Source organism: Armigeres subalbatus, chromosome 3 (assembly GCF_024139115.2).
Source record: "Armigeres subalbatus isolate Guangzhou_Male chromosome 3, GZ_Asu_2, whole genome shotgun sequence".
Taxonomy (NCBI): domain Eukaryota; kingdom Metazoa; phylum Arthropoda; class Insecta; order Diptera; family Culicidae; genus Armigeres; species Armigeres subalbatus.
This window is the reverse complement of record NC_085141.1, coordinates 314,606,676-314,632,304: the sequence shown is the minus strand read 5'-3', so window position 1 is coordinate 314,632,304 and position 25,629 is coordinate 314,606,676. Positions and strand designations below refer to the sequence as shown.

General features: G+C 41.0%; 2 protein-coding genes across 2 annotated transcripts in view; both read right to left on the bottom strand.

The window, feature by feature from the left end:
• LOC134225356 (sodium-dependent nutrient amino acid transporter 1-like) overlaps positions 1-25,629 on the bottom strand; it is a 49,034-nt gene that overhangs the window by 17,621 nt on the left and 5,784 nt on the right. The gene's annotated exons all lie outside the window — the stretch shown is intronic.
• Positions 197-23,743, bottom strand: LOC134219767 (uncharacterized). Its single transcript, XM_062698634.1, has 10 exons — positions 23,662-23,743; positions 7,053-7,289; positions 5,960-6,669; positions 5,433-5,909; positions 4,779-5,372; positions 2,896-4,723; positions 2,693-2,851; positions 2,247-2,615; positions 674-903; positions 197-283 (listed from the first exon to the last, which is right to left on the bottom strand). The coding sequence occupies exons 1-10, from the start codon at positions 23,741-23,743 to the stop codon at positions 197-199; spliced, it is 4,773 nt and encodes a 1,590-aa protein (XP_062554618.1).

The following is a 25,629-nucleotide window of genomic DNA, read 5'->3' as shown; positions in this document are numbered from 1 at the left end:
TATTCAATCTGAGTTGGAATATCCTCGGCATGTCGCATATCCTGGAAATAAATGGGCGAAAACCCGATTGTTACTATAAACTCATTTCGGTTTATAACTATAAGCAGAGTATTAAAGAAACAGAAGATCGGTAAACAACAGCCTTAACAACATCTTCCTCCATGAATATTTGGTGGCCCTGAAAAGGGCCGTTTGTTTATGTTGGCTTGAAGCCTTTTGAAGTGATGTACGCCGTGGTCCCGATGAATGTTGAAGGATGTATCAATCCACTGTTGGGCTGAATCTGTAGAAAACAAAGAAAAGAACAAAACGGAAAGAATGTTTCATATTAAATACATTATGATCTAAATATAAATTTAGTTACCAAATACTCAAGTTTCATTTTCAGGATCAATTATCTATTTTTGCTACGGACTGTCCGGCTGATGTCAATGATTGGTCATTCAGGTTGAAATTGAACGTTTCGGCAGATGAACTAGCGGAACAACGACGATCAGTGACGTTAATTCACTTCACTGGGATGGCATCGGTTCTAGAATAAAATAACATAACTGATGAAGAGAACTATGTTTAATTCTAAATCATTAGTTTTACCTCGGGACACCGCAAGAATCGACAAAATAGGCCGGTGGTAGGAGAAGTACGTGCAGTATCTCCTGCATTCCACACTTACGTTCCGGGTGAACGTTAGATCGAGACATGTGCCACCCAGAGTAGTCGCTATAGTTGGATCCGAAGCACAATCCAGATAGAGAAACTGCTTCATGAACCAGATGAAATCTCTGTTCTCCTCTTTCGTCACATCAATATTAAAGTCTCCCGACACTACCACGGGCATGGCAACATGGGTGTACTTTATGAGGTTGCGCACTAAGAAATATTTCTTTTGCTTCAGGGTGGTACCTAGTAAATATACAAAATTTAATGCAACATACTTAAAGACAAACACAACTATACTATTTGTACATTCAAAGTTAATTGCCTATATGCCGGGTATTAAGCCACCCGGAGTGGAAATTAATTACTATGTCTGAAACTTGATTATGCATATGTACAACATGTGATAGATTTAGTTCGGAAAAGGTATTGGAGGGTAACCGCCCCTTCGGTGGGGTTTGATCCCACGACCCCAGTTCGCATGACAGGTGCTTTCCCTACTAAGCTACGAAGGACCTCCGTCGTCCACCGCAGCTTAGCGGGTACTGATGAAACCAAATTCCCAGCAGCAGGTACCAGCCGATCTCTCGCAATACATTTTCAGAACTAACTCTCTCAAATGTATTTTTGTACACAATGTCAACCAAGTAGGATGAGTATTTAATATTGTCCGGCTCCTACACACTTGCTTCATCAGCAACGGCGCTCAATGAAGTAGGGTTGTGTGAGGTTGTGCCAGTTTGGTCGTCAGATCCCAACACGACCACACAAGCGAAGAGAGATACTCATCCTACTTGGTTGACATTGTGTACAAAAATACATTTGAGAGAGTTAGTTCTGAAAATGTATTGCGAGAGATCGGCTGGTACCTGCTGCTGGGAATTTGGTTTCATCAGTACCCGCTAAGCTGCGGTGGACGACGGAGGTCCTTCGTAGCTTAGTAGGGAAAGCACCTGTCATGCGAACTGGGGTCGTGGGATCAAACCCCACCGAAGGGGCGGTTACCCTCCAATACCTTTTCCGAACTAAATCTATCACATGTTGTACATATGCATAATCAAGTTTCAGACATAGTAATTAATTTCCACTCGGGTGGCTTAATACCCGGCATATAGGCAATTAACTTTGAATGTACTGATCTCGAGTGGCGATCTCTCTTCGCTTGTGTGGTCGTGTTGGGATCTGACGACCAAACTGGCACAACCTCACACAACCCTACTTCATTGAGCGCCGTTGCTGATGAAGCAAGTGTGTAGGAGCCGGACAAGTATTAAATACTCATCCCTACTTGGTTGACATTGTGTACAAAAATACATTTGAGAGAGTTAGTTCTGAAAATGTATTGCGAGAGATCGGCTGGTACCTGGTGCTGGGAATTTGGTTTCATCAGTACCCGCTAAGCTGCGGTGGACGACGGAGGTCCTTCGTAGCTTAGTAGGGAAAGCACCTGTCATGCGAACTGGGGTCGTGGGATCAAACCCCACCGAAGGGGCGGTTACCCTCCAATACCTTTTCCGAACTAAATCTATCACATGTTGTACATATGCATAATCAAGTTTCAGACATAGTAATATACTATTTGATTATACCTGGTGAAATATATACCGCAAACAGTAACGTGCGGGTTTCCATGATCGAAACCTTTGCAGCACAGCAGTCCCCATATTCGTCTGCTACACTCAATACTGGGTCATAGCTTTCATTGAGCTTCGTAATGGCGTGAGAAACGGCTCCTCCCGCTCTTGTTCCGTCACGCTTCTCTTGACAAACACAAAGGTATCCATTGATGTTTGTGGTTGTGCCGTTGTCAAGCCAAGTTTCGCTCATTGCAAGCAAATCAACGGCGGTAAGCACCCGATCTGTTGCAATGTCCGACGAGTGTGCATTCAAACTTTGTACATTGATGCTCATCAACGTACAAGCCAACCTGTTTGCGGTTATAGCTTCCATGATATCGTCTGTAATGGTGCGCATACGATGGTTACTCAAAGTTCAAGTTCCGTCCGAAGGTCGTTCATTCTAGGGGTCATAGAACCCTTTCCGTGGTGGAACCGGAATGAGTTACTGGCATTCGTCAGATACAATCCGTCGATTGATGTAACCCTGGAAAGACCAACGTAAACTAGCTGCTGTTCCTGACCCTTATCGTAATTATATACGACTTCCGAGAATGTGCCTCCCTGGGACTTATGGACTGTGAGGGCACACGCACTTACAACGGGAAACTGAACTCTTTACACTTAACACCACCGTTAAGGGTTACGTTCGCCGATCGTTTGACGATTGGAGTCCAGCCTGTTTGTAGCACCCCAGGTCTCGAATACACCAGCGGTCTGGCCTTCACTCTCAACATCTTCCCAATGGACTCATTTTCGAATGCCATCCAAAGCCTCGTGATTGCCTGTTGCTGCGAGTTTCCTTCGTTGTACTCAACATGCATGAGCTCTCCGATCGCTCCGTTCACGATGCCATCTTCGACATCCACGTTGGTGGTCAGCATATAAGGTGTACCAAGAACAAGACGCAACAGATACGGTAAGCCACCAGTCTCTACTACACTCATCTTATGCACCTTTGTGCGAGCACTGGCCAGCTGGGAATTGTCCTTATAACCAGAGTATAGGTCATCTGCAGTACATTCGACAGCCTCTCGATCCATCAACGCCACAGAGTTATACCGTTCGACATCAGCGTTCCGATGGAATAACCGGATCCCTCGAGGGACATGCTGCCGACACCACTCCTCCGTACGGAACCTGCTTTCAATAAGCTCAATTTCCTCAGACGACATCCGCTCACCGTTGCCAATTTTTGTGAGAATGCTGAAGAACTGCTCGTTGGTTTGTCGCATAACTTGAACCAATGGGTAGAAGTCGAGAGATTGCCATAAAACGGCGCCATGCATGGAGTTTATGCTCGGTTTAAACACCGCCCGTGCATTGACCGGTGGCAATTGACGAAGATCGCCGCAAAATACGATCGGCATTCCACCGAATGGATCGTCGTAGTTCCCCGTGATTTCTTGAAGCCGGACATGTACTGTGTTGAGGACATCAGCACCCAGCATGCTTGTTTCGTCGATAATGATGAGCTTCACGTTGGCGAAGGCGTTCCGGTACAGTTGTAATGCCTCGAAACTCAGCTTTGAGCTTTGCCTACGCGACATGCAAATCCGGAATGCGGAATGCACTGTTGTTCCACCTATTGCGACCGCTGCTTTTCCAGTGGATGCGCATGCTACATAAGCGTTGTGCTGCTTATTATGAGCTTGGCTGTACCGGTTCACTGTCTCCATTAGAATGCGCAAAGTGAACGTTTTGCCACAGCCCGCCGGGCCAGTGAAGAATATTTGCACTGGTTTGCAGTTTTCTTCAGAGGAATGCAAGCTGTGGATTACTTGCACGATCAAATCCCGCTGCTCTGCATTCGTGGCACGCACCATTTCACAATATTCTTGCTTTGACAAGACATTTGATCGCTGTTTGACGACAGCTGCCAAGGGTCCTGTTGGCAAGTTGTGAATATCGTCATCATTCGGCTCCATGACGATCGTGCGGACGAACTCATCGCGCTTCTGGTCGGCAATCACCTGCTGCTCATCGTCTTCGCTGCATATGCGGATGTATTCCTCCACAACCTGATCCAAGTTCATTTCGCAGTCATACTCCTTGTGCTTTGCCAAAATGGCGGCCTCGTTGTCTTCATACAACTTCAGGAACTTGTTCCGATCAAGTACATCGCAGACTTCATTCCTGAACGGTAGGAAGAGGAGAACCATCTCACGCTTATAGTCGACCATTTCCGCCATACTGTACGAGCACCAACGCAATACACGGGGAACTAAACGGAGTCTATATGAATGCTTCGTGGATCTTTCTTCCGAATAATATGCTGCGAAATCCGCCAAGCAGATATCATCCATTCCTCGGCGCAGTTCATACCGTTGAATGATGTTTAGCGTCCACACATCGGTGGAATTGTCGTCGAGATCCTCTTCGTCCATCTGTTTGTTCCGCTTCTTGGATTTTATTCGCTCTTGTGGCCACATTGTCGCAATAAACTCAACCTAAAACGAAATTGAATTCTAAATTGTGAAAACTATATCATTTGATGAATGGTACCTTGCGGCTGGCTTCTGACATCGGTTGCCGAAGCAAATACCAAGCAGCCTCCTGGGCAGACATTTCCACGGAATTTAACATTTTTATGCTGACCTTCTTCAGCAATCCATTGTAGTCCTGGTCTGGATGCTCTTCCTGGAGCTTTATGAGGTCACGATGTAAACTACTTATGCCTCTGTTGGTCTTGTTTACGTATTCCACAACATAAGCAGCACATGAAAACTCCTCCAGCACAAACTGCAAATCCATATTGGATTTGAGCTTCTCAGCGATCCAAGGATTGAATGGATTGGTCCAAAGCTGCGTCATGGAACGTTTCAGCAGAACTGTTGGTCGGCGAATGGAAGAGCGAATCACGTCCAAGTAGTAATCGTACGTGCAACTGCTATCAACGAGAAACGCGTCAAGGCTATCGTAGACCTTCGTTTCAAGAGCTTCTCGCATTTTCGCTGCCTTTCTGTTTAGCTGTTGAAGTCGGCCATCCCCGGCTGTAATGGGGATCAGAATTCTGGTTTGATCCATTGGCCAGTACGGAATATTAAACCGGCAACGTTTATCGTTTCGCTTGAAACACGTAAACGTGTGTTTATGAACCTAAAAGGGTTTGACATTGTGAGTGATTACTTGCTAGAAACTATGCGAAAGTAAACCCACCTGATTGCCATAGGTCTCAGGCAGATCTTCCGATCTGATGGAGCACAGAAAATCGATCAACTCAACAGTAGCGGGCATTCTTTCGGAAACATCCTCACGGGGATCGTTCGCCAGCCAGAGCAGAATATGTGCATGCGGGCTGCCACGATGCTGGAACTCGATCCTCTTAAAATAATCTACAACGTGGTATTTGCCGAACGGGCTCAACCTGGTCGATGACAGAAGGCGCAGAAAGATGTTTACCAACTTGTGAAAATATGCACAGCACGTGACAGGATCTTCGCTTACAAGTGTAGCACGCTGGAGTGCAGACAACTGTTGCACAATATCGTCCATTTCCGCAATGTTAGAGCCACCGGAAAGCTTCCGCAGAATGCTTAGTAGGTGAGGCCATCTAATTTCATTTGCACTCATCGTCAAAAACATCGTGGGTTTCCCCAGCTGCCGGATCATGGCGAAAACATCCCGTTTTCTTTGCTGCCAATATTGAACGGAGTTCGGAATAGATTTCAGAAAAGAGAGGTTACGCTCAATACAGCTTTCCAAAATTCCCGATCTTGCAACTGCGCCCTTGTTATGTTGGCCGTGCCCATGCATTTAAAGGTATTGTTCAATCCTTCCGATACCCGCAGCCGCATGATTTTCATGGCCATATACAAAATATGCTCCGGTCTCGCGCCCCGCCGATCCCGACGTCGCACCTCGCTAGTAGCCATCATGAACGCTGTCACATGGACTTCACGGTTGAAGCATCTCGGATGACCAAGATAAATATCAGGGAAAGACAGCTCCTCAGCAAACTCATCGTAGATAATGGAAAGTGGTTTCTGATTTTGTGCCGGTGCAAGTTCCAGACACTTGTCTTCATTCCACATGAGCGTATGTTGTTGTCCAATCATCATTTCTACCTCGTTCATCTCGTCGACGACTTCAAGGTCTACTGCCCTACGTTCCTCCGAAATATCCGTCTGCTCTGTTTGTCCGATCGCAGCCAAGTTTTCTTCATTGAAAACAATTCCATTCCGCCTGTAGAGCGGTGTAGTAACCAGATAGTTCAGCCATGCTTTAACGGTACCTTTCTTCACGTAGCCGGACAAGTAACTTGATTTGTGTATGAAGTGTTTCTTGATGCACACGTTGATAGCATAGTCGTCATCCAGTTGGCGGGGAAGTTCGCCTACCATCTGGGCCACGTCGACTGGAATGTTGATAATTTGGCCGATTATTGCCAAACTACCTGTTGCATGTTAATGAAAATAGGTTAGGAAAATCATATATTTATTTGATGTAATACATTTTAAAGTTAAAATAACTTTTCCACAAACCTGCAGTATGCCGCAAACGACGAAACCGCATGAAATTGATCCTGGGAGACACCAGTCTTGTGGTGAGTGGGTCTAGCGGAGGCAAATTGGACGGAAACTTGGGATATGTAAAGCCATTCGATTGCGACAATGTGGGAATTGATCCGCGGTTCAGGCTTGTTCGACATGTAGCACACGCCAAAAATCCTTCCACCGTTTCGAAATAATTTGTCGCCAGTAACACGGCAGCATTTGAGTCGGAGATTGGTTTCAAATCATTCCTGAACCAGATTCTAGCACACATCACAAGCGCAACCGAAATCGTTTTCCACGAAACGTTTCTGGAACTCCCGATCAGCCTGATCGAAATTGGGTTTGTCTTGTGTTAAAAGCGAAGAAATATGTTCGCCATCATCAGCGACAGCAGACACGTTTTCTTCAAAGTCACCACGCTCATCATCGACATCTGCTCTTGCGGACTGCATCACAACACCGGCGTCGGAATCTTCATGATCAGAGTTTACGACCGTATCAGCACGGATTAAGTTGAATTCTACTCGAAGAAATTGTAACACGGGAAGATTAATCCTTATTTACAGACAGATATACATAATTGACAGATGCATTCGCATTTAAAATGACTGTACCAAGTACAATAAGACATTTAAAAACATGAAAAATTATTGCCAAGCGTACTATAAACAACAATAGCATAGTAATATAAAATTCATGTAGCATGTGTTTAGGATATATTTGTACAAAACACACTATCCAAAAGTTTAAGTAAATCTTAACTTTATGTCATAAAAATCTATTTGTTAAAATTTTGCGATTCGCTGGAATCTAATATGTTATTGTTCCAAACACAAAATTCAACATTCAATTGAATCAAATAATAAACAAGTAAAAGACACCGTAGATTTAATACGACCCAATAATTCATTAAATAAAAATAATATTTGAGAAGCTCCAACTATTTAATTCAAATTTAATCCGAATCATACTCAAATTCAGAACAATTAAATAATATGTCCGAAAAATATATCGAAATTCAAACTCAAGACAAAATAGAAATTCGGTTCAAATCATATCCATTAATACATGGATGCATAATACAAACACAATCGATTTGCAAATTTAATTTAACACCAAATCAAAGGACCAAATCTTACAGATTGTGTGATTTCAACTCTACTGGCAGGCTAATGTAACCTACCAAGTGAATGAATTCGGAACTATATTAACAAATTGAATATCTAAGAACTTTTGGGCTTTTGAGATTGGAATTATATTGTTCCATTTATCGTTTAGCGATTTATAAAAACCCAACAAACAATTCAGGCTAAATAAGCTGATAAGTAAACATTTGCAGTATATACACACCAAAAAAATATGAATATTACAGGTGACGTACGTGAATAAAATGACACAAAACCACATGACATAAACTGAATCGCATATTTTTCAATGTTAGATGATTCAAAATTACATGTCATGAAACCCAAACACAGCACCCGATACGACGCACCTAACGCTCTGGCAGTCGATGCCTTAATGCAGTGAAATACTTGTTCAGTGCAAATCGTGGAACATGCTTTACTTCGATCACCTCTCTTTCAAGAGACGAAGATAGCTGAGTGGTAACGTGTTGGGCTCTCACTCAGCGGGCTTATGTTCGGTTCTCGTTCTAATCCTTCAATTTTTTTGTCAATAAAGTTGTGATGTAAAATTAAATTATCACCTAACTTTACGTCAAAAATGACGCTCGAATATGTCGTTGTCACAGCACCTAAAATTACATGATTATTTTTAGGTGTGTATTTCGAAGTACTTGAAGAACTTCAGCCGTAAAAAGTACTTACCATGTTGTCAATGCTACATTTATTGAAAATAATATATAAATTATGTGTAATAACAATGTAATACATTCGACGACAAGCAAAGAGAAATAGAGGTGAAATAGAAAATAGTCGTTGATAATTTCACATTTATAGATAAATCTGCTATATAAAATGATAAAATGCAAAATTTCTATACTGTCATCATAGAATTTGAAGATTAGTTCACATTATTGATATGTATTTACACATTTGCTGCTAATAATAACTTCCTACCTCGAGTTGAGGGCCCTTCGCCAGCGTCCCAACCGGTAGCCGACGACGTACTACCCTTGGCCGCTTTCAACTTGGCCCGATAACTCCGTGCCCGATCAGCGTCTGTCCTTGGAAGCTTTGAAGGTGCGTCCGATTGTTGATCCCTTTCACGCTTCCTGGAATCGCGTTTATACTTCGCTGTCAAGTATTGCGACATCGCACTGTATTCACTAGTATCAAATAAACTTCTTCTAAGCACAACTAATGTTTCTCACTTCACCGATGTGATACGAGACACTAAATATATATCGAAAAAAATATGAAAATTGCATCACGTTAGCTATTGAAAAGTGATGTCTGTGCTAGAGAATGCATGCATATTGAATGCCAAGTTGAACCTGGTGAGAAAATGTTTATTTCAAGAATACCCCTGTTTAGTAGGTGCTGGGATTAGAGATGATATTCGATTGAAAATTTACTCAAATGTTAGCAATTTTCATATTTATTTAAATACGGCGTTGTTTTGTTGCTCTCAAGCAATTATGAATTGCACTTTGCAGAAAATTCGTCTCAGCTCAAAATACTCCCATGTAATATGATAGTTATTATAAGAACCAATTTGTTTTCCACAATACGCCTATCCAATCACAAGCAGCAACAAAGCTTATGACTTTGAAAAACATTTGTCTCGGCTCAATCTTCTCTCGTGTGAAATTATGATTCTGAAAAGAACCCATTTGTTTTCAGTAATGCACCTTCCCAATCACAAGCAGCAACAAAACCGAAGCAGAATCTAGAAAAAAAATCATTTCATTGCTACCGACCCCAATGTCAGCCGCTCGATAAGTTACCGCTAAAACGCGATATACGCCATCATGCGAATCAATTTTCGCAGCATCCCCCTCCGAAGAGCGCTTGCGCTGCTGCCGACGCGAAGCGATTGTAATTTGCACTTTCAAGAAGTAAAAGAAGAAGAAGAAGAATAGTCGCTGGTTATGTTCGAAAGCACTGGCATCGAACGAACGAAAGGCGGAGCAAACAAGCCGATGCCAAGCGATTATAATTTGCACTTTGAAGAAGTAAAAGAAGAAGAAGAAGAAGGAGAAGAAGAGGCCCTTCTTATGTACGAATGCATTGGCAACGAACGAAAGAAAGGCGGAGCAAGCAAGCCGATGCCAATGATACGGCGCTCAAAGGGGCGGGGCCTCGAACTCCATGCAAACGTATTCTGACCAGCCGAAGTCTGATTTTCACGGAAAATCGGCAGGACAATTTATTACTCGGAAAATCGGCAGGACAATTACATCGCAGCGCCGACCAGAAATCACCGGCGGTGAAAAGGCTGAGAAGAAACATCATCAAGGGCGTCTCATCAGTAGTAATAAACTACTACTACTACTTCTCGGAAATTCGGCAGGACAATTACATCGCAGCGCCGACCAGAAATCACCGACGGTGAAAAGGCTGAGAAGAAGGGCGTCTCATCGAAGGCGTCGAGTATCTTCGTGCGTGTCGAGCTGGCCAAGCCCGCCGTTTCGGAGGGTTCCAAAGTCGTCACCAAGTAAGTCAGCTCCTAATGAATGAACGAGGAAGTAGCTCCACTTAAAACGGCCCTTTTTAGGGTCACAGTCTCACTCAAAGAGGAGAGGAATTTTCGTACCGTGCACGCCGGAAATCAAAATTTTGTAATGAATTTCCACTACTGATGCCACTGTCAGCCAATTTAGAATTTGCCGCTGGAACACGATAGAAGTCATCCATCCTAATACATTGTTTTGGAACGTCTCCATGCAAGGAGCGCATCGGCTGCTACAGCCAAAGAACTTTGCCCGTCACCAAGCGATTATGATTTGCATTTTTTGCAGATTTTTGTCTCGGTTCAACCTTCTCCCATGTAAAAAGATGATTTTGTTTCCAATGACGCGCCTTTCCAATAATAAACAGCAAGTAGATACGCCGAAATCAGAATCTTGGGAAAATCTCATTTGACGCAACTCAATGATGTGAGACGTCATCATTGTTTAATTCCCGCACTTTTAATAGATAGCAGATTCCAACTTTCTACCGTCGCCAAGCGGTTATGATGTGCACTTTGAAGAAAATATTTTGGCTCTACCTCTCAATAGTACATTTGACAAGAATTGATTTTGATCCACAATGCGCCTTTCTAATCAATCATAGCAAACAAACGATAGTCCGTATCTTGCGTAAAAATTTCACTTTTCTGCTAAATAGTCACTATTAAGAAAACATTTTCAGTGACGCCACTGGTATGCGGGGACCGTAATCGCTGCCATTTTTGCAATCAACTCTATCTTCTCATAAAATTTTGGTCCTAAGAAGAACCGGTTTCAGGGTTGTTACGAAGATCCTGAAATATTTTCCGCGCCAAATCCGCGCTGACTAAAATCAAATCCGCGCTGACTAAAATCAAATCCGCGCCATTTTCGCGCGACATGAAACTTATTCCGCGCCAAATCCGCGACCCTAAACTAAATTCTTAGCAAATACACGTGAAATATCAATTTCAGTAATCACAATATTTTACTGAATGTCTTCTCTTCGAGTTCGTTTTTATAAAATTACTTACTATTGCAGTTAAAAAGCATTGCAGTTAAATGACTTGCAGTTATCGAACGTCTACTGTACCGCTGATTAGATGAGATTATGGTTTTGGCATTTTTTGTTCCGTTATTGTCAGTGGAATTTTCCTTGATCGAACTTTATCAGTTGCATTGATATACAAGGAATGTTTAGGCCAGATTTGAACGATTATAGAAAATCTTGGCAAATAATAAAAAAATCTTCAGAAACCGCAATTTCTTCAGAATTAAAAAAAAACTTTGTTGTAATTATTGATCACAAGGCGTCGAGATTAAGGAATTAGACCATACAATTTTATGTTTTTAAACAAAACTTCTGTATAACAATTATTTTAATAACAAGAAACAAATAATACAAAATCTGACATAGTTGCTCAAGCTTTTTTGATTTGCAAGTCAGAATCCTGAGTTTGAAGGATTTATACTTCGAAAAATGTCAGAGGAATATTTCAGCAGAAATATCTTCGTAAATTTTATGGAATAATTTGCGTAGACTCCCGCAAAAAAAAGTTCGGAATTTGTGCTGAAAGTCATCCTTCAATTTTTGTGACAAGTTTCTCTAGAAGCTCATGCAGGAAATTCCAGAAATTGACATTTTTAGCGCCAATTCATCCGATTTTTTCCGGCAGGAACTCCTGTGTTGATTTTAATAGAATTGATATCAAAATTGTTCATCCCAGTAATTCTGAAATTATCCAGTATATGTTTGCAGAAATCCAACTGCTTGTCGCCGTAATTTTCCCTAGAACGTCTGTGGAAATTCTTCCGGATATTTATGTAAAATTTCCCCCGAGAATTTATGCGGAAATTCATTCGAAAATTTTGTCATAAATTCAAGTAAATTATACTAGAGAGACTACATGTGGATATCCCTTAATTAATTCCTGCAAAAATCGTTTTGGAAATTCTTGCAGAAATTGATTGAAAAGAAAACAGAAAACTCCCGGAATATCTTTCGTTTAGCTCGAGGTGCAATATTTAAAGATTTTTTACAGAAACTCTTGTGATCATCATATTACAGGAATTTTGGAGAAAATCGCAACATAAATTCTCACAGTATTTTTCCTGGAAATCTCTGCAAAAACTCTTGCTGAAAAACAGTAGAAAATTTCCTTCTTCCTGTGGAAATCGTTTTGGAAATCTCTGCAGACATTATGTGATGAATTCTTGTCCGGGAACATTCCTGTGGATTTTTTGACAGTAATTTCTGTGGTCAGCGCTCCAAAAATTCCAATGGAATTTCCTCCAAAATATTTCTTTATAATTTTTTCGGATTTTAAATTCTGCAGAAATCCTCTTTAGGCTGTCGAAATTTATTTATTGAATTCCTCATAGAATATTTCTGAAAATTCCTCGAGAGATTTCGATTTTTTTATTACTCCTGCAAAAATACCTGCAAAATAAAAAGGAGTTATCCAAAATGTCGCAAAAAATGGCTCCTGCAATTTTTATTCAGAAATACTTTTTAAAAATTGCATTTTAATAATTCAACGAATTTCTGCGGAAAACTTATTAAAATAAGGCATCTGCATAAAATCAAGGCACATTTTTGTGTTTTCAATTTTTAGAAGAATGTTATGGAAGCAATATAAAATGTTCAATACAATATGAGAATTCCTGACAAAAAAACTTTCGAAAAATGATATGATATATCATGCTATGTGATTCATCGTAAAACATCAACCAGAAACTGACAAATATCTCGGAACTACGACGAAATAAGACGCGTCATGTTTCAGAATAGCTTAAAAATGACAACAAGTAGCGCCCCTCTCCTAATAACATTTGTTTAATGAATACTCAAAACTGTAATCATGGCATTCAATATGGGCTTGTAAATATCCGAAAAATAATGTGAGTAAATGACTTCAAACGTAACTTTTATAGAACATGCTAACGGTAATAAAGCCCATCTATTTAGACCACTAATTTTCAAATAAACGTCCTTAGATCTAGCAATTTATTTGTTGAATTTTCACCAAAAACTAAATCCGCGCCAAATCCGCGCGAAGCCCTAAAATCGTTAAGTAAATCCGCGCCAAATCCGCGAAAACCGCGAAATCCGCGAAAATCGCGAAATCCGCGTAGTCGTAACAACCCTGCGGTTTTCTTTCCAAAATGCGCCACTAACAGTAACTAAACGATAGTCCGAAGATTGTTGCTTTTAGCGATGGCCTTTCGATGTTTCACTTTCTGCTGAGACTGCTCCTACGGGCGTCATCGTTGTGCCCGCTCTCCGAGAAAATTTAGTTGAACTGAGGATTGGAGTCGAGCCCGTAGGTTGCACGATTTTGATGTCTGTGCTTGCGATGCACATCGCGATTGGTTGGTTTACCGATTTTCAGTGCCTAGTAAAATTCAATTTTTCAATAGTTCAGCACTTTGAATGCATTTTTTCGATAGCTGAGCAAAATCTTAAAGAGTTCGTCGATCGATTAACACCAAAATCTTTAAAATCGGTTGAAAGACGGCTGAGTTATTAGCCCATACTTCCTGACCACTTTTCGTGACGGTCTCAAATTTGAAACTGCAGAATGACCCCCCAATGTTCCGGAAAGACGTAATCCTACGTCAAAAAAAGCTTGCAAAATTGTAATGTCTCAGTTCTTATAAAGGTTTTGGTAGGTTCTTATACAGAATTGTTAGAAAATCTAACAATCACCGGTTGGGTGACCGCCCCCCATCTATCGCGAGCAGTGTATCGTCGGATGTGGTACCAATCTTGGTTTCCCAGGGATAATCAATTGGTTCAATAACTGAGCAAGAACTAGCAAATTTGAAAATCCGAAGGGTTGTGTACAAGACACGACCGCCCGATGTAAATTACGCAAAACCTTCTGGTACAATGACAATTCTAGCATCATGTAAATATATGGTTTTAACAGCTACAAACACCATCCTTGCGAATAAATTTATTGCAGCGTCTCCCTCTGATGCACGCTCGTGATTCCGTTACTGACGCCGATTTTCTACCGTTGCCAAGCGATTGTGTTTTGCGCTTTGACGAGGATTCGTCTAGGATCAGTTTTCTCCTGTACTTATAAAATTGTGGTTCTGAATAGAACCAATTTATTTTGAATAATATGCATGTCCAATAAGGTGCCAATGAAAATGACATTTTCAAATTTCAAAAAACGACATTGCTCACAAGTTTTATTACCCCAAAATATGACCCCATGCAAAATTTGAGCTCAATCGGACATGATTTACGGGTGCCTAAAATTCATCAAAGTTTTGACATTTTTACCAATGATAATTTTCCCAAGGAAAAATCGAAAATCGATATTTTTTGTTTTTGATGTCAAATGACTTAGAAATGCATGAAACGTTGAGATCTGACGTTATTTCAACGTCAGTTTTTTTTTGGAAAGAAATCGATTTTTTTTCTCTTTTTTTGGTACTCTTTTTCAGATGATGAAAATGTATTTCATTGAATTTTAACACCGGACGGTACGCAGACGTTTTTGTAGCCAAAAATATCCTCCTATGTAAAATTTGAGCTAAATTGGACATGATTTAGGGGTGCTCAAAATAATTCAAAACTTTTTTTTTTCTCATAAGGGGGAAATATTTTTTTTGTTTATTGATGCTGAAGGACTCAAAATGCATGAAACATTGAGATTTTTTTTTTTTGAAAAAAAAAATAAACCTCAGTGTAATAAACATTGCAATCTGATAATTTTCTCCGCAAATCTGATCAAAAGTTTTCAAAGTCACAAAAAATTTTAAATTTTACTTGCAAGATTTTGAGCTGCCCTAAATCATGATGGAGCTCAAATTTTGTATAGGGGCATATTTTGGGGCTCAGGAAATGTTTGCGTACCGTCCGGTTTTTGAATTCGATGAAAAATTGTTTTCGCCATAAGAAATTGTTTCAAAGTCCCAAAACAGTCGTTTTTTTTTCAAAAAATTAATTTTCAAAATTTCATGCATTTTGAGTCCTTTGGCATCAAGAAACAAAAAAAAATTTCCTCCTTGTTAGAAAAAAAATAAAGTCTTCATTAATTTTGAGCACTCCTAGATCATGTCCAATTTTGCCCAAATTTTGCAAAGGGGGATATTTTTGGCTACGAAAACGTTTGCGTATCGTCCGGTGTTAAAGGAAAGGAAAAAAAAATTCATCATCTGAAAAAATTTCCAAGTCCCAAAAAGGTTCTGAGAGAAAAAAACGACTTTTAACAAAAATTCCCCCTTGGAAAAATTTTCACGGCTAAAAATTTCAAAACTTTGATGAATTTTAGGCACCCCTAAATCATGTCCGACTGAGCTCAAATTTTGCATGAGGTCATATTTTGGGGTAATGAAACTTGTGAGCAATGTCGTTTTTGAAACTCGATGACAATTTTTTTCCCATACATTCCGTTGGCACCCTAATGTCCAATTACTGAAAGCAACAGAACTAAAGTTAGCATCTTGCGAGTCAATTTCACTTACGCGGACAACAGCCAAATCGATAATCACGCTATTATATTCAATAAATTTTCTTGTCAACCACTTGCCGACGGGCGCCACTCGAACCGATACTACCGATTATATTTCCTTCAGTCACCATGCGAATTAGCTTATTGTAACATCTCGCACCGATGCGCTTCAAGTGATTATGGTTTGTACTTTGAAAATGTTCGCTCGGATTATGAAAAGGATCGATTAATGGCATTGAGAACCACAATATCACAGTGTACTGTCTTTAACTTTTTTCCGAATATATAATAATATTGGTTGTGCCAAGCACCGATTTATTTTCAACAATGTGTTTCTGTAGTCACCATCAGTTTGTGTGTTTAACAGTTTTAATAGCCTTAACAGTGAATGTGGGAATGCGTAATCAAAATCGTTCGCCAAAAGGGCGGGGCTTATGGTGTTACTTCATGGAATACAAGAAAGCTACTATCTCGCGAGCGCGCGTAATTTTTTTATTAGTCTCATCGAAGAGCAGTTCCATCGGTGTGGATCCCGTCTGAAAAAAAAAATCTGCGGCAACCAGATGCAGACGACCACCAATTCTGACGCCATCGAATTTCCTTCAGTCACTGTACGAATAAAATCATTGAAGCGTCATTTGTTCGGCACGTACTTGAGATTCTTCTATCGATGAAAGCATTCTGCCGTAGCCGAGCGATTATGTTTTGCATTTTGAATAAAATTCATTTCCAATCACTGCAGCAACCACCCGTCGATGGTCGCTGCTCGGACGGACACTGACGCTACGATTTCGCTACCGACGCCAAGTGTTCTATGAAAAAAGTTCGTTTAGAATCAACTTTCACTTGTTAGTCTTCTCAACAATACACATTTTGAATCACTGACAGGACAGAACATAACCGAACAGAAACAAATTCACTGGAGAAGTTGCAAAAATTTGGAAAAATCATCTCAGCTCTACCTTTTTTTCCAAACATAATGATGGTCTTGAAAAGAACCGATTTATTTTAATTTATGTGCCTCACTTATAGCAACCACTTGACCGCGCAACCGCCTTCTGATGGTTCGCCGCTACAGACGCCATCGATTGCCAGATTCACCAACGATTACCTCCGATGCTGATTGAGTGATTGGTTCACGGACGTGAATGACGCGCTGCTGCTGCCGTGACCGCCACCAAAGTTCGCGGAGGCCGCGAAATCCGCGAAATTTGATGTTAGCCGCGAAATTTAAACATTTGCGCGAAAAACCGCGAAATTAACCTTCTCCGTCAATAATTTTATTCCATTCTATTGCCTCAGTCGATTTCTTGACCTAGTCAATACCAACTAGACAAACAACGCATTTTTTGACGTCTTGAATTTTTTTTTAAGTGCAAGGTCCTGAATTGGTCGAATGTTGAGCCAAAATTAAATTGAAGAACAATTTTGTTTTTCTTTCAAATTTTAAAAATAGTTAGAGACGTAAAAAAATATGGATTCTTTAGGAAAGTTTATCCTAAATAAGAGAATTAATCGATGGCACCAATAAAATTGTTTGGCGGGTCAATTTGGCCTCAAAGAATATACAATTATTCGGAATGCCGAAGTTTTGGTTTGCAAACCGAGATCGCTGTCGTCAGCTCTTCAAAATAGCGGTTAAATACCTGTCTATTCATGGAAACTCGGTAGATGCTGAACGTAGTGTCAGACAGTACAATTTAATCAACACTTCTCAGCGCCAAAAGCTGACGGAAAAATATTGGCCAACCAAGTGCTTTTGACCAGTAATGTAAAGGAATAATAATAAAAAAGAAAATGAAATTAATAAACGCAACAATTTAAATAAATATGGAATCTACATTGTCTTTTTTATTTTTTGCACCGAAATATAATTTAATTTTTCGATTTTCTGAATTGGTTGTTCGCGAAATTTTGAAAATTTTGCCGCGAATTTCCACCACCCCTAATGCAACGTACACACCAGTCAAGCAGTTCGACGAACATTGACTTCGCCCCCAAGAAAACGCTTCGGTTGCTGCTTTGTTTGAACGTGCGTGAAGTTGTTTGAACAACCATTTGACAGTTGGCGGCTCGGTTGGAAAAAATTAAAACGGTTTGATTTTGGTTTGAGTTGTCGGGGGTGGAGTCAAGGTTCGCCGAACATGTTTGAGCATTTGTAGGGAAGTTGCACAAACTCTCATATATTTTTTGATGGTTGGTACTCAAGTTGTTGCTTCGGTCGTTCGTGTGTGATATTGTTGGTCGAATAAATTGATTGTTCGTGCCGCTGTTGGTAAAACTTGATGGATGTTTGAATAAACGGGAGGTGGAGTCAATGTTGGTCAAACTGCTTGACCGTGTGTACGTTCCATAATAATGAGCTATAAAATTAGTCAAACAATTTCTACTGCAACCCATGCGCGCAGTGGCTAAACTAAGTTCTAAACACAATTCGGCATTCCGGCAATCGAGAATTGCAATATGATCAATTCAATAATTCAACAGACTGTCGCTTTTTTAATTGTCACACATTTGTATAAGCTCTTCCGACCATATGCGTATTATAAGGTATCACTGAGCCGACATCATGCACTACAGTGCCTTTTTATTTCCATTGATATCTTGGTCATATATTTATGCTTTTTATTTATCATCAGACTAAGGCCGGAGTGGCCTGTGCTGCACATAAAAGACTTCTCCATTCAGCTCGATTCATGGCTGCACTTCGCCAACCACGCAGTCTGCGGAGGGTCCGCAAGTCGTCCTCCACCTGATCGATCCACCTTGCCCGCTGTGCACCTCTCCTTCTTGTTCCCGTCGGATCGTTGTCGAGAACCATTTTCACCGGATTACTGTACGACATTCTGGCTACGTGCCCGGCCCACCGCAGTCTTCCGATTTTTGCGGTGTGAACGATGGATGGTTCTCCCAACAGCTGATGCAGCTCGTGGTTCATTCGCCTCCTCCACGTACCGTCCGCCATCTGCAACCCACCATAGATGGTACGCAATACTTTCCTTTCGAAAACTCCCAGTGCGCGTTGGTCCTCCACGAGCATCGTCCAGGTCTCGTGTCCGTAGAGAACTACCGGTCTTATAAGCGTTTTGTAGATAGTTAGTTTGGTACGGCGGCGAACTCTATTCGATCGAAGCGTCTTGCGGAGTCCAAAGTACGTACGATTTCCAGCCACTATGCGTCTCCGAATTTTTCTGCTAGTATCGTTATCGGCGGTCACCAGTGAGCCCAAGTACACGAATTCTTCAACCACCTCGATTTCGTCACCACCGATAGAAACTCGTGGTAGGTGGCTCACATTGACCTCTCTTGAGCCTCTTCCTATCATGTACTTCGTCTTCGACGTGTTGATGACTAGTCCAATCCGTTTAGCTTCGCTTTTCAGTCTGATGTAGGCTTCCTCCATCCTCTCAAAGTTACGTGCCATGATATCAATGTCGTCGGCGAAACCAAATAACTGGACGGACTTCGTGAAAATGCTTATTTGTACATTTACTTATCACGTCAGCATGGATGGTTCACTTATACTTTATCGGCAGCGTTGAAGTGAATATTGCTTTGCTCATGTTACCACAGTCCAGTTGTCCATCATTGTGTAAAGGCAGTTCGGCTACCTTTGTTTGAATCTGTAGATGAATACATCCGAGGAGAGTCATTTATCGCAGCTACTGGTTGATGGTCGAACATTGGACGGTCATCCCGCTGAGCACGTCCTCCAGTGACTGGGCGAAGGTTGGTGAGGTGGTTGGCAATCGAACCCATGAACGTTCCTCTAAATGACGAACGTGTAGCCTACTAAGCTATGGGATCCTCAGGATGGTCTACTTTATATCGTGCAGCTTCTATCCAACATCCATTCGATAATTGAAACATTATACGGATATAAAGTGTCTGAATTCAAACATGCTGCTTACTGTTCATATGCTTATATGGAAGAAAAACATTAGCATTTTGACCTCTAGAAATAAATTTTAGAAAATTCAAAAATGTATAGGGTAAATCACTACTTGGGCCTATGGACCCGATTCCCGGCCCACTCCCATTCATTTCGCACAATACTCAATATTTTTCAACCATTTATTTCACTCCTAATTGGTCCAATTATAGAAAATAAAAATGTGCATTCCGAACAATCACTCTCCGTTGCTACACCACTGAGCCGGAGTGAATCTTTCCACTTTTACAAAACGGTATTTTTATATAAACACCTACCTGAAAATCGTCACAGTTCTCGATACAATCATTGTTTGAAGCTGTTAATCACCACACAAAAATTCTAAACTCACGCACTTTAACCTTTTCTATTTGTTTATTTCACTAGAACTAATATAAACATATTAGAATACATTTAAAAATGTATCCTCAAACCGAACAAAAATTCACCTCGGCCTAAGAACTTCTAGCCACACCGTGCTGCCAGAAGGCCAGGAGTCTTTTTCAGTATGAACAAAATCCTTCAACGTTCATAGGAAAACTATCTAATTAGTTGACCGTATCATGTTATTTGTAATTCTCTCGATTTCAAAAAGTGACAGAAATATAGTTTTTAAGCGTTTGGAAGTAATTTGGATGAGTGAATATATCTTTTCAACCAAATAAAAATGATTATAAATACCATCTGGCATCATGTCGGCGTTGAACGTGCTTATTTTTGTTTACGTCGCATTTTCTACCGTCCCAAGAGAGAATGAGAGTAAGGTGTTGAGAGATTGAGCGAAATTTTGCTTAGGCCGGGAACCGGTTTGGAAGTGGGCCGGAAATGAAATCGCTATGACTGAAATTAGTGCTAGACCTCGTTAATTTAAATCAAATAAAAGTTTTTTCAAATGATGTTTAGCAAGAATAGCTATTTTTAAGCAGAAGTGAACCCCATTGCAGTATTGCACGGCACACGAAATTTAGGAAAAGTTGCTTCCTGTCAAAAATATTAATTAAATAATGCAGTCGCATGCATATTAGGCCGGGAATGGGGTAAGAAACCCTTTTCGAGTTAGTGTAAATAATATAATTCCGCGATTTTTACGACAACATTGAAAGAACCGTGAATTTTGAAAACAAACGAGCAAATCTGTTTCCCCTGGAATTTGTCCTGTACTTTCTATACCAAAGTATCTTGTTATTGAATTTCAGTAAATGTGCTCAGCAAAAACCCTCTCTCAATAAATATAAGAAAACCCGCCGAATCCTGAACGGTAATACATCATTTGACATCAATTTTTCAAGTGATAGACAAAGTTGTTTTGTTTTGACGGCGGCGGCATTAGAGAACACATTGATCGCGGTCCAGTCGCTCTTGAGAGCTTTCGTACTGGTGATTCCAACGTGACTAGGGACGCGTGCGCCACGCTGCTGCCAGATTGAACTATTATCAAGCGTGTTCGAATTCATTTGGAGTGGTCTCAAATTGAATTGAAAGGATTTATATCAGAATTTATATATGTAGAAACGTTGATAATATACGACATATATACTCAAGATTCATTAACTATTTTACCTGACTTTGGTATATCTGCTCCAACGGTCCTATTCAAGCCGTTTTGGATGGAAGTTAAGCCGAACAACAGTGACTAGCAATACCTTACAATTGGAACTCTGCCCAATTTGAACTTATACAGATTTCGTAGGCGGATATGGTCTAAAATTCACCCATGAGGCAGGGAGTGGGTAGACAAATTAAATCAATCGTGGTGGTAATGTTCATACTATGTTCTGAGCGAACAATAAAGTTACACTGGAGTCGCTGATTTCCGTCTTTTCATTGTTTCACGGGGATTTCTGTATTAAACACACGGTTTTGATTTACGTAGTATCTCCGCGTTAAAACTGTCTTCTATGTAGAATCGCTATTCTTCCACCATTTTCGTAAAAAAATGTATTCAATGTTCTAACATCAATAACCAAACAGGTTGCTGCTGTGTCGGCAGATTGAATTGATTTGATACCTGTATGAGTTTTCATTGTATAACACATATAAAAAGCACATGGAGTACGTTATTAGGTCATCCTCACCTACTTTCCGCTCGCTTGTGTTATACCAATTGATTCCACATCTTTTTTTGCATTGATTAGAATATTTCTTACAAAAAAAGACCAATAAAATCAATTTCTATCTCACTTTGTGTCTGATGCCGAAATTACCAAAACTAGTATTAACCTGCCTCTAAATTGACCATAATGGAATCTTGATTGATTCAACCAAATTGGCCACGCAAATGTCTCAGACTATACTGTTTATCATGGCCGTGACCGCACCACGCTGATGACTCTCTACTAGAAAGCATTATTGTCATGCACATTTCAAACATACGTTCAGGAATATGGTTTCTCTGCGAACCTTTCGTGATTTTGTTAAAAAAAAAACATCATAGCATTAGCATTGAGAAATTTGCATGATTAAGTAAGTAGTACAACCCTAGACTTTTGTATTAGAGTAGCATAGCTTTCTAACTACCAGGAGAGCTGTTTAAACACGGTGGTGAAGCACTGGCTAGAGCGCTGCACTGGGTGATTACCAAGGTTTGGGAGGATGAGGTTCTGCCGCAGGAGTGGATGGAAGGTGTCGTGTGCCCCATCTACAAAAAGGGCGATAAGCTGGATTGTAGCAGCTACCGCGCAATCACATTGCTGAACGCCGCCTACAAGGTACTCTCCCAAATTTTATGCCGCCGACTAACACCAATTGCAAGAGAGTTCGTGGGGCAGTACCAGGCGGAAACTTATGGGTGAACGCTCTACCACAGACCAGGTGTTCGCCTTACGTCAGGTATTGCAGAAATGCCGCGAATACAACGTGCCCACACATCATCTATTTATCGACTTCAAAGCCGCATATGATACAATCGTTCGGGACCAGCTATGGCAGCTAATGCACGAAAACGGATTTCCGGATAATCTAATACGGTTGATCAAGGCGACGATGGATCGGGTGATGTGCAAAGTTCGAGTTTCAGGGGCATTCTCGAGTCCCTTCGAAACGCGTGGAGGGTTACGGCAAGGTGATGGTCTTTCGTGTCTGCTATTCAACATCGCTTTGGAGGGAGTAATACGAAGGGCAGGGATTGACACGAGTGGTTCGATTTTCGCGAAGTCCGTCCAGTTATTTGGTTTCGCCGACGACATTGATATCATGGCACGTAACTTTGAGAGGATGGAAGGAGGAGAGGAGGAAGCCTTCATCAGACTGAAAAGCGAAGCTAATCGGATTGGACTAGTCATCAACACGTCGAAGACGAAGTACATGATAGGAAGAGGCTCAAGAGAGGTCAATGTAAGCCACCCACCACGAGTTTCTATCGGTGGTGACGAAATCGAGGTGGTTGAAGAATTCGTGTACTTGGGGTGACCGCCGATAACGATACCAGCAGAAAAATTCGGAGGCGCAAAACGCTTATAAGACCGGTAGCGAATATATTGTGCTGGACTCTGGATTTTGTCTAGCCCTCCTTTACTTCAAGGGACGCCCCTCATTTTTTCTTGATTCAGACGATCGAAGGCTTTTCCGTGGTCAATCAGTACCAAATGGAGGGACTCTTGAAATTCATTTCTCAGAGGTGAACCAGCCAAGAGCTGAAAGCCTCTTTAATAAAGAAGAAAAAATTGAAATTCATTGGCCTGGTCCCTGTATGGTTCTCACATGATCAGCCGGGCTGAATCTTAGCTGCTGCCGTCAGAGAATTGTCAACCTTTCCCTATATCTGAATTAGGATAAGTCGTCAAAACTTGAAGAAGTTGTTCAGTGGTCGAACCAACGTTTCAGCTGATCAGTTGAATCGATGAGTGAATGACATGTCGCGTTTTTTTCTGGCACCCACGGATTTGTCTTTGCTCCAATCGGGCGTCGTGAAATATCGTAGAGGAGGCGATTATCGCCGGTTGTTGCGGCTTTTCTACCATCGTTGACCGGGGAGTCCACTCGCGCCCGTTTCTCCCGTCTGCTGCCAACAGTGTTTGACTTACTTCGATAGAGCCGCTTTCAGTTGTCAGGACTTGTATTTGGCTCCTCTGGAAATGGATCACCGGTGACGAAGACGGTGCTTTCTTGAGTCCGTAATAAACGCAGCGATGAAATTGCGTTTGGCTATCATGTTTTCAGCGTAATCGGGAAGATCTTGGTGGGTGCGATTGACCGTGTACCATACCTTGAGCTGTTTTGGCAGTTTTTTGTTGTGGAACATCTAGACGACTCTGATTCGGCTATTGAAAACGAAACGCTATAAAAGTACTCCGATGCTCTTTTGTGTGTGCTTTACGAGCTGGCAGTATGCTTCTTTACGAGCTGACCGTATGGGTCCACTATCAACGCCCGCAGGACCAGGTGGTTGAGTGTCAACGGGAAAAGCCCCTCAAACTTTGCAGTAGCCGTACGATCGTAGGACTTCAATATCCTGACAGACTGATATCATCAGATGACAAAATTGGAATTAACATGGAACCACGGGTCAGAATGACTGGGGCGAGTTTTCGAAATATTTGGAGACCCAACCGGATTGATCCACGCACCAAAATTCGAATGTACTACTCTATCGTGAAGCGTGTTGTGTTTAGGCAAAGATAACGCAGATGATGTCTAAAATTTATAATTCGAACGGCCTTACAGTGCCGAGCAACATAAAAGCCATCAAATACCGATAACAATAGATGTTCGAAAACGTGGATGGAAATGGGTCGGCCATATATTGCAAGGGAGCTTAGACAAAATCTGTAAGGATAGGATATAGAATATTTATGCCGATAGAATTCTTTGTCTTTATATTGTGTAATTTGTGTAACATGTCACGACCCCCCGTAAAGCTAGGTAGATCACTTTTACGTAGTATTTTACGGAGTAAGATCTACCAAACCGAGCCCTAGCATAATCCATTTTTCGAGCTAGGGCAATGAGTTGTGGTACTTCAGAGATTCATCGTATTTAGTCCTCTATACCGATACCAGTTTTTTTAAGTATAACAAAAATAACTTTACCCTGCAGATGGTTGAAAGACTCAAATTCCTCTTGTTTGAGGCTAAACTGTATGCAGCGGAAACCACTTTTCTAGCAATTAGTTAGAAACCTCGGAGTCATTATCCTAGGCTGAACTGACTGCCGGAAAAATAAATCTAGTTAGGGGTTTAAATACGTACTAACTTTTCATGAACTGGTAAGCATTGGTAGTTCGAGGAACACACGGTAATCCTTGTTACTCAACAAATTCTCTAGATTGAAATGCTTTTGTAGATAGAGCTAAATCCCGGGTTTGGTGTTTTACTGGTGATATTCTAGAAGCAAGACACGGATATGGCTAGGGCTCCGATGCATGGCCAAATGACAGTATTACTGTTTTGGTTTTCTCATAACAGGAGTAAGTATTGATTGATAAGGGGCGCGCCTTTAATGAGATAACTCTCAGCGAAGGGTCTAAATAGCGGAACCTTGTCACAATACTTTATTTCTTCTGACTTGCACTTATACACTAAGGAAGCGGGTAATGCCACAATAGATCTACTAACTCGTCAAAGTGGCACATCCGAACAGAAAAAAACATGTCCCAACTGTCTGCTTTCTACTATCGCAGACAAAATAGCTTTAAATACATTATTTTGCATGCGAGATTCTTACCACACAGGATTGATTATTTTGATCCTCAATGACAGTACTTTTCTTGCGGGCGTCTTAACAACCCAAAGGAGGAGATTCAGACATTCTTTCATGCATAAGGATGTTCCACTACGCATTATTGTGATCATTCCGATTCACACATTTTCATCAACCCCGAAGAAGAAACTCATACAATCTTCCATGC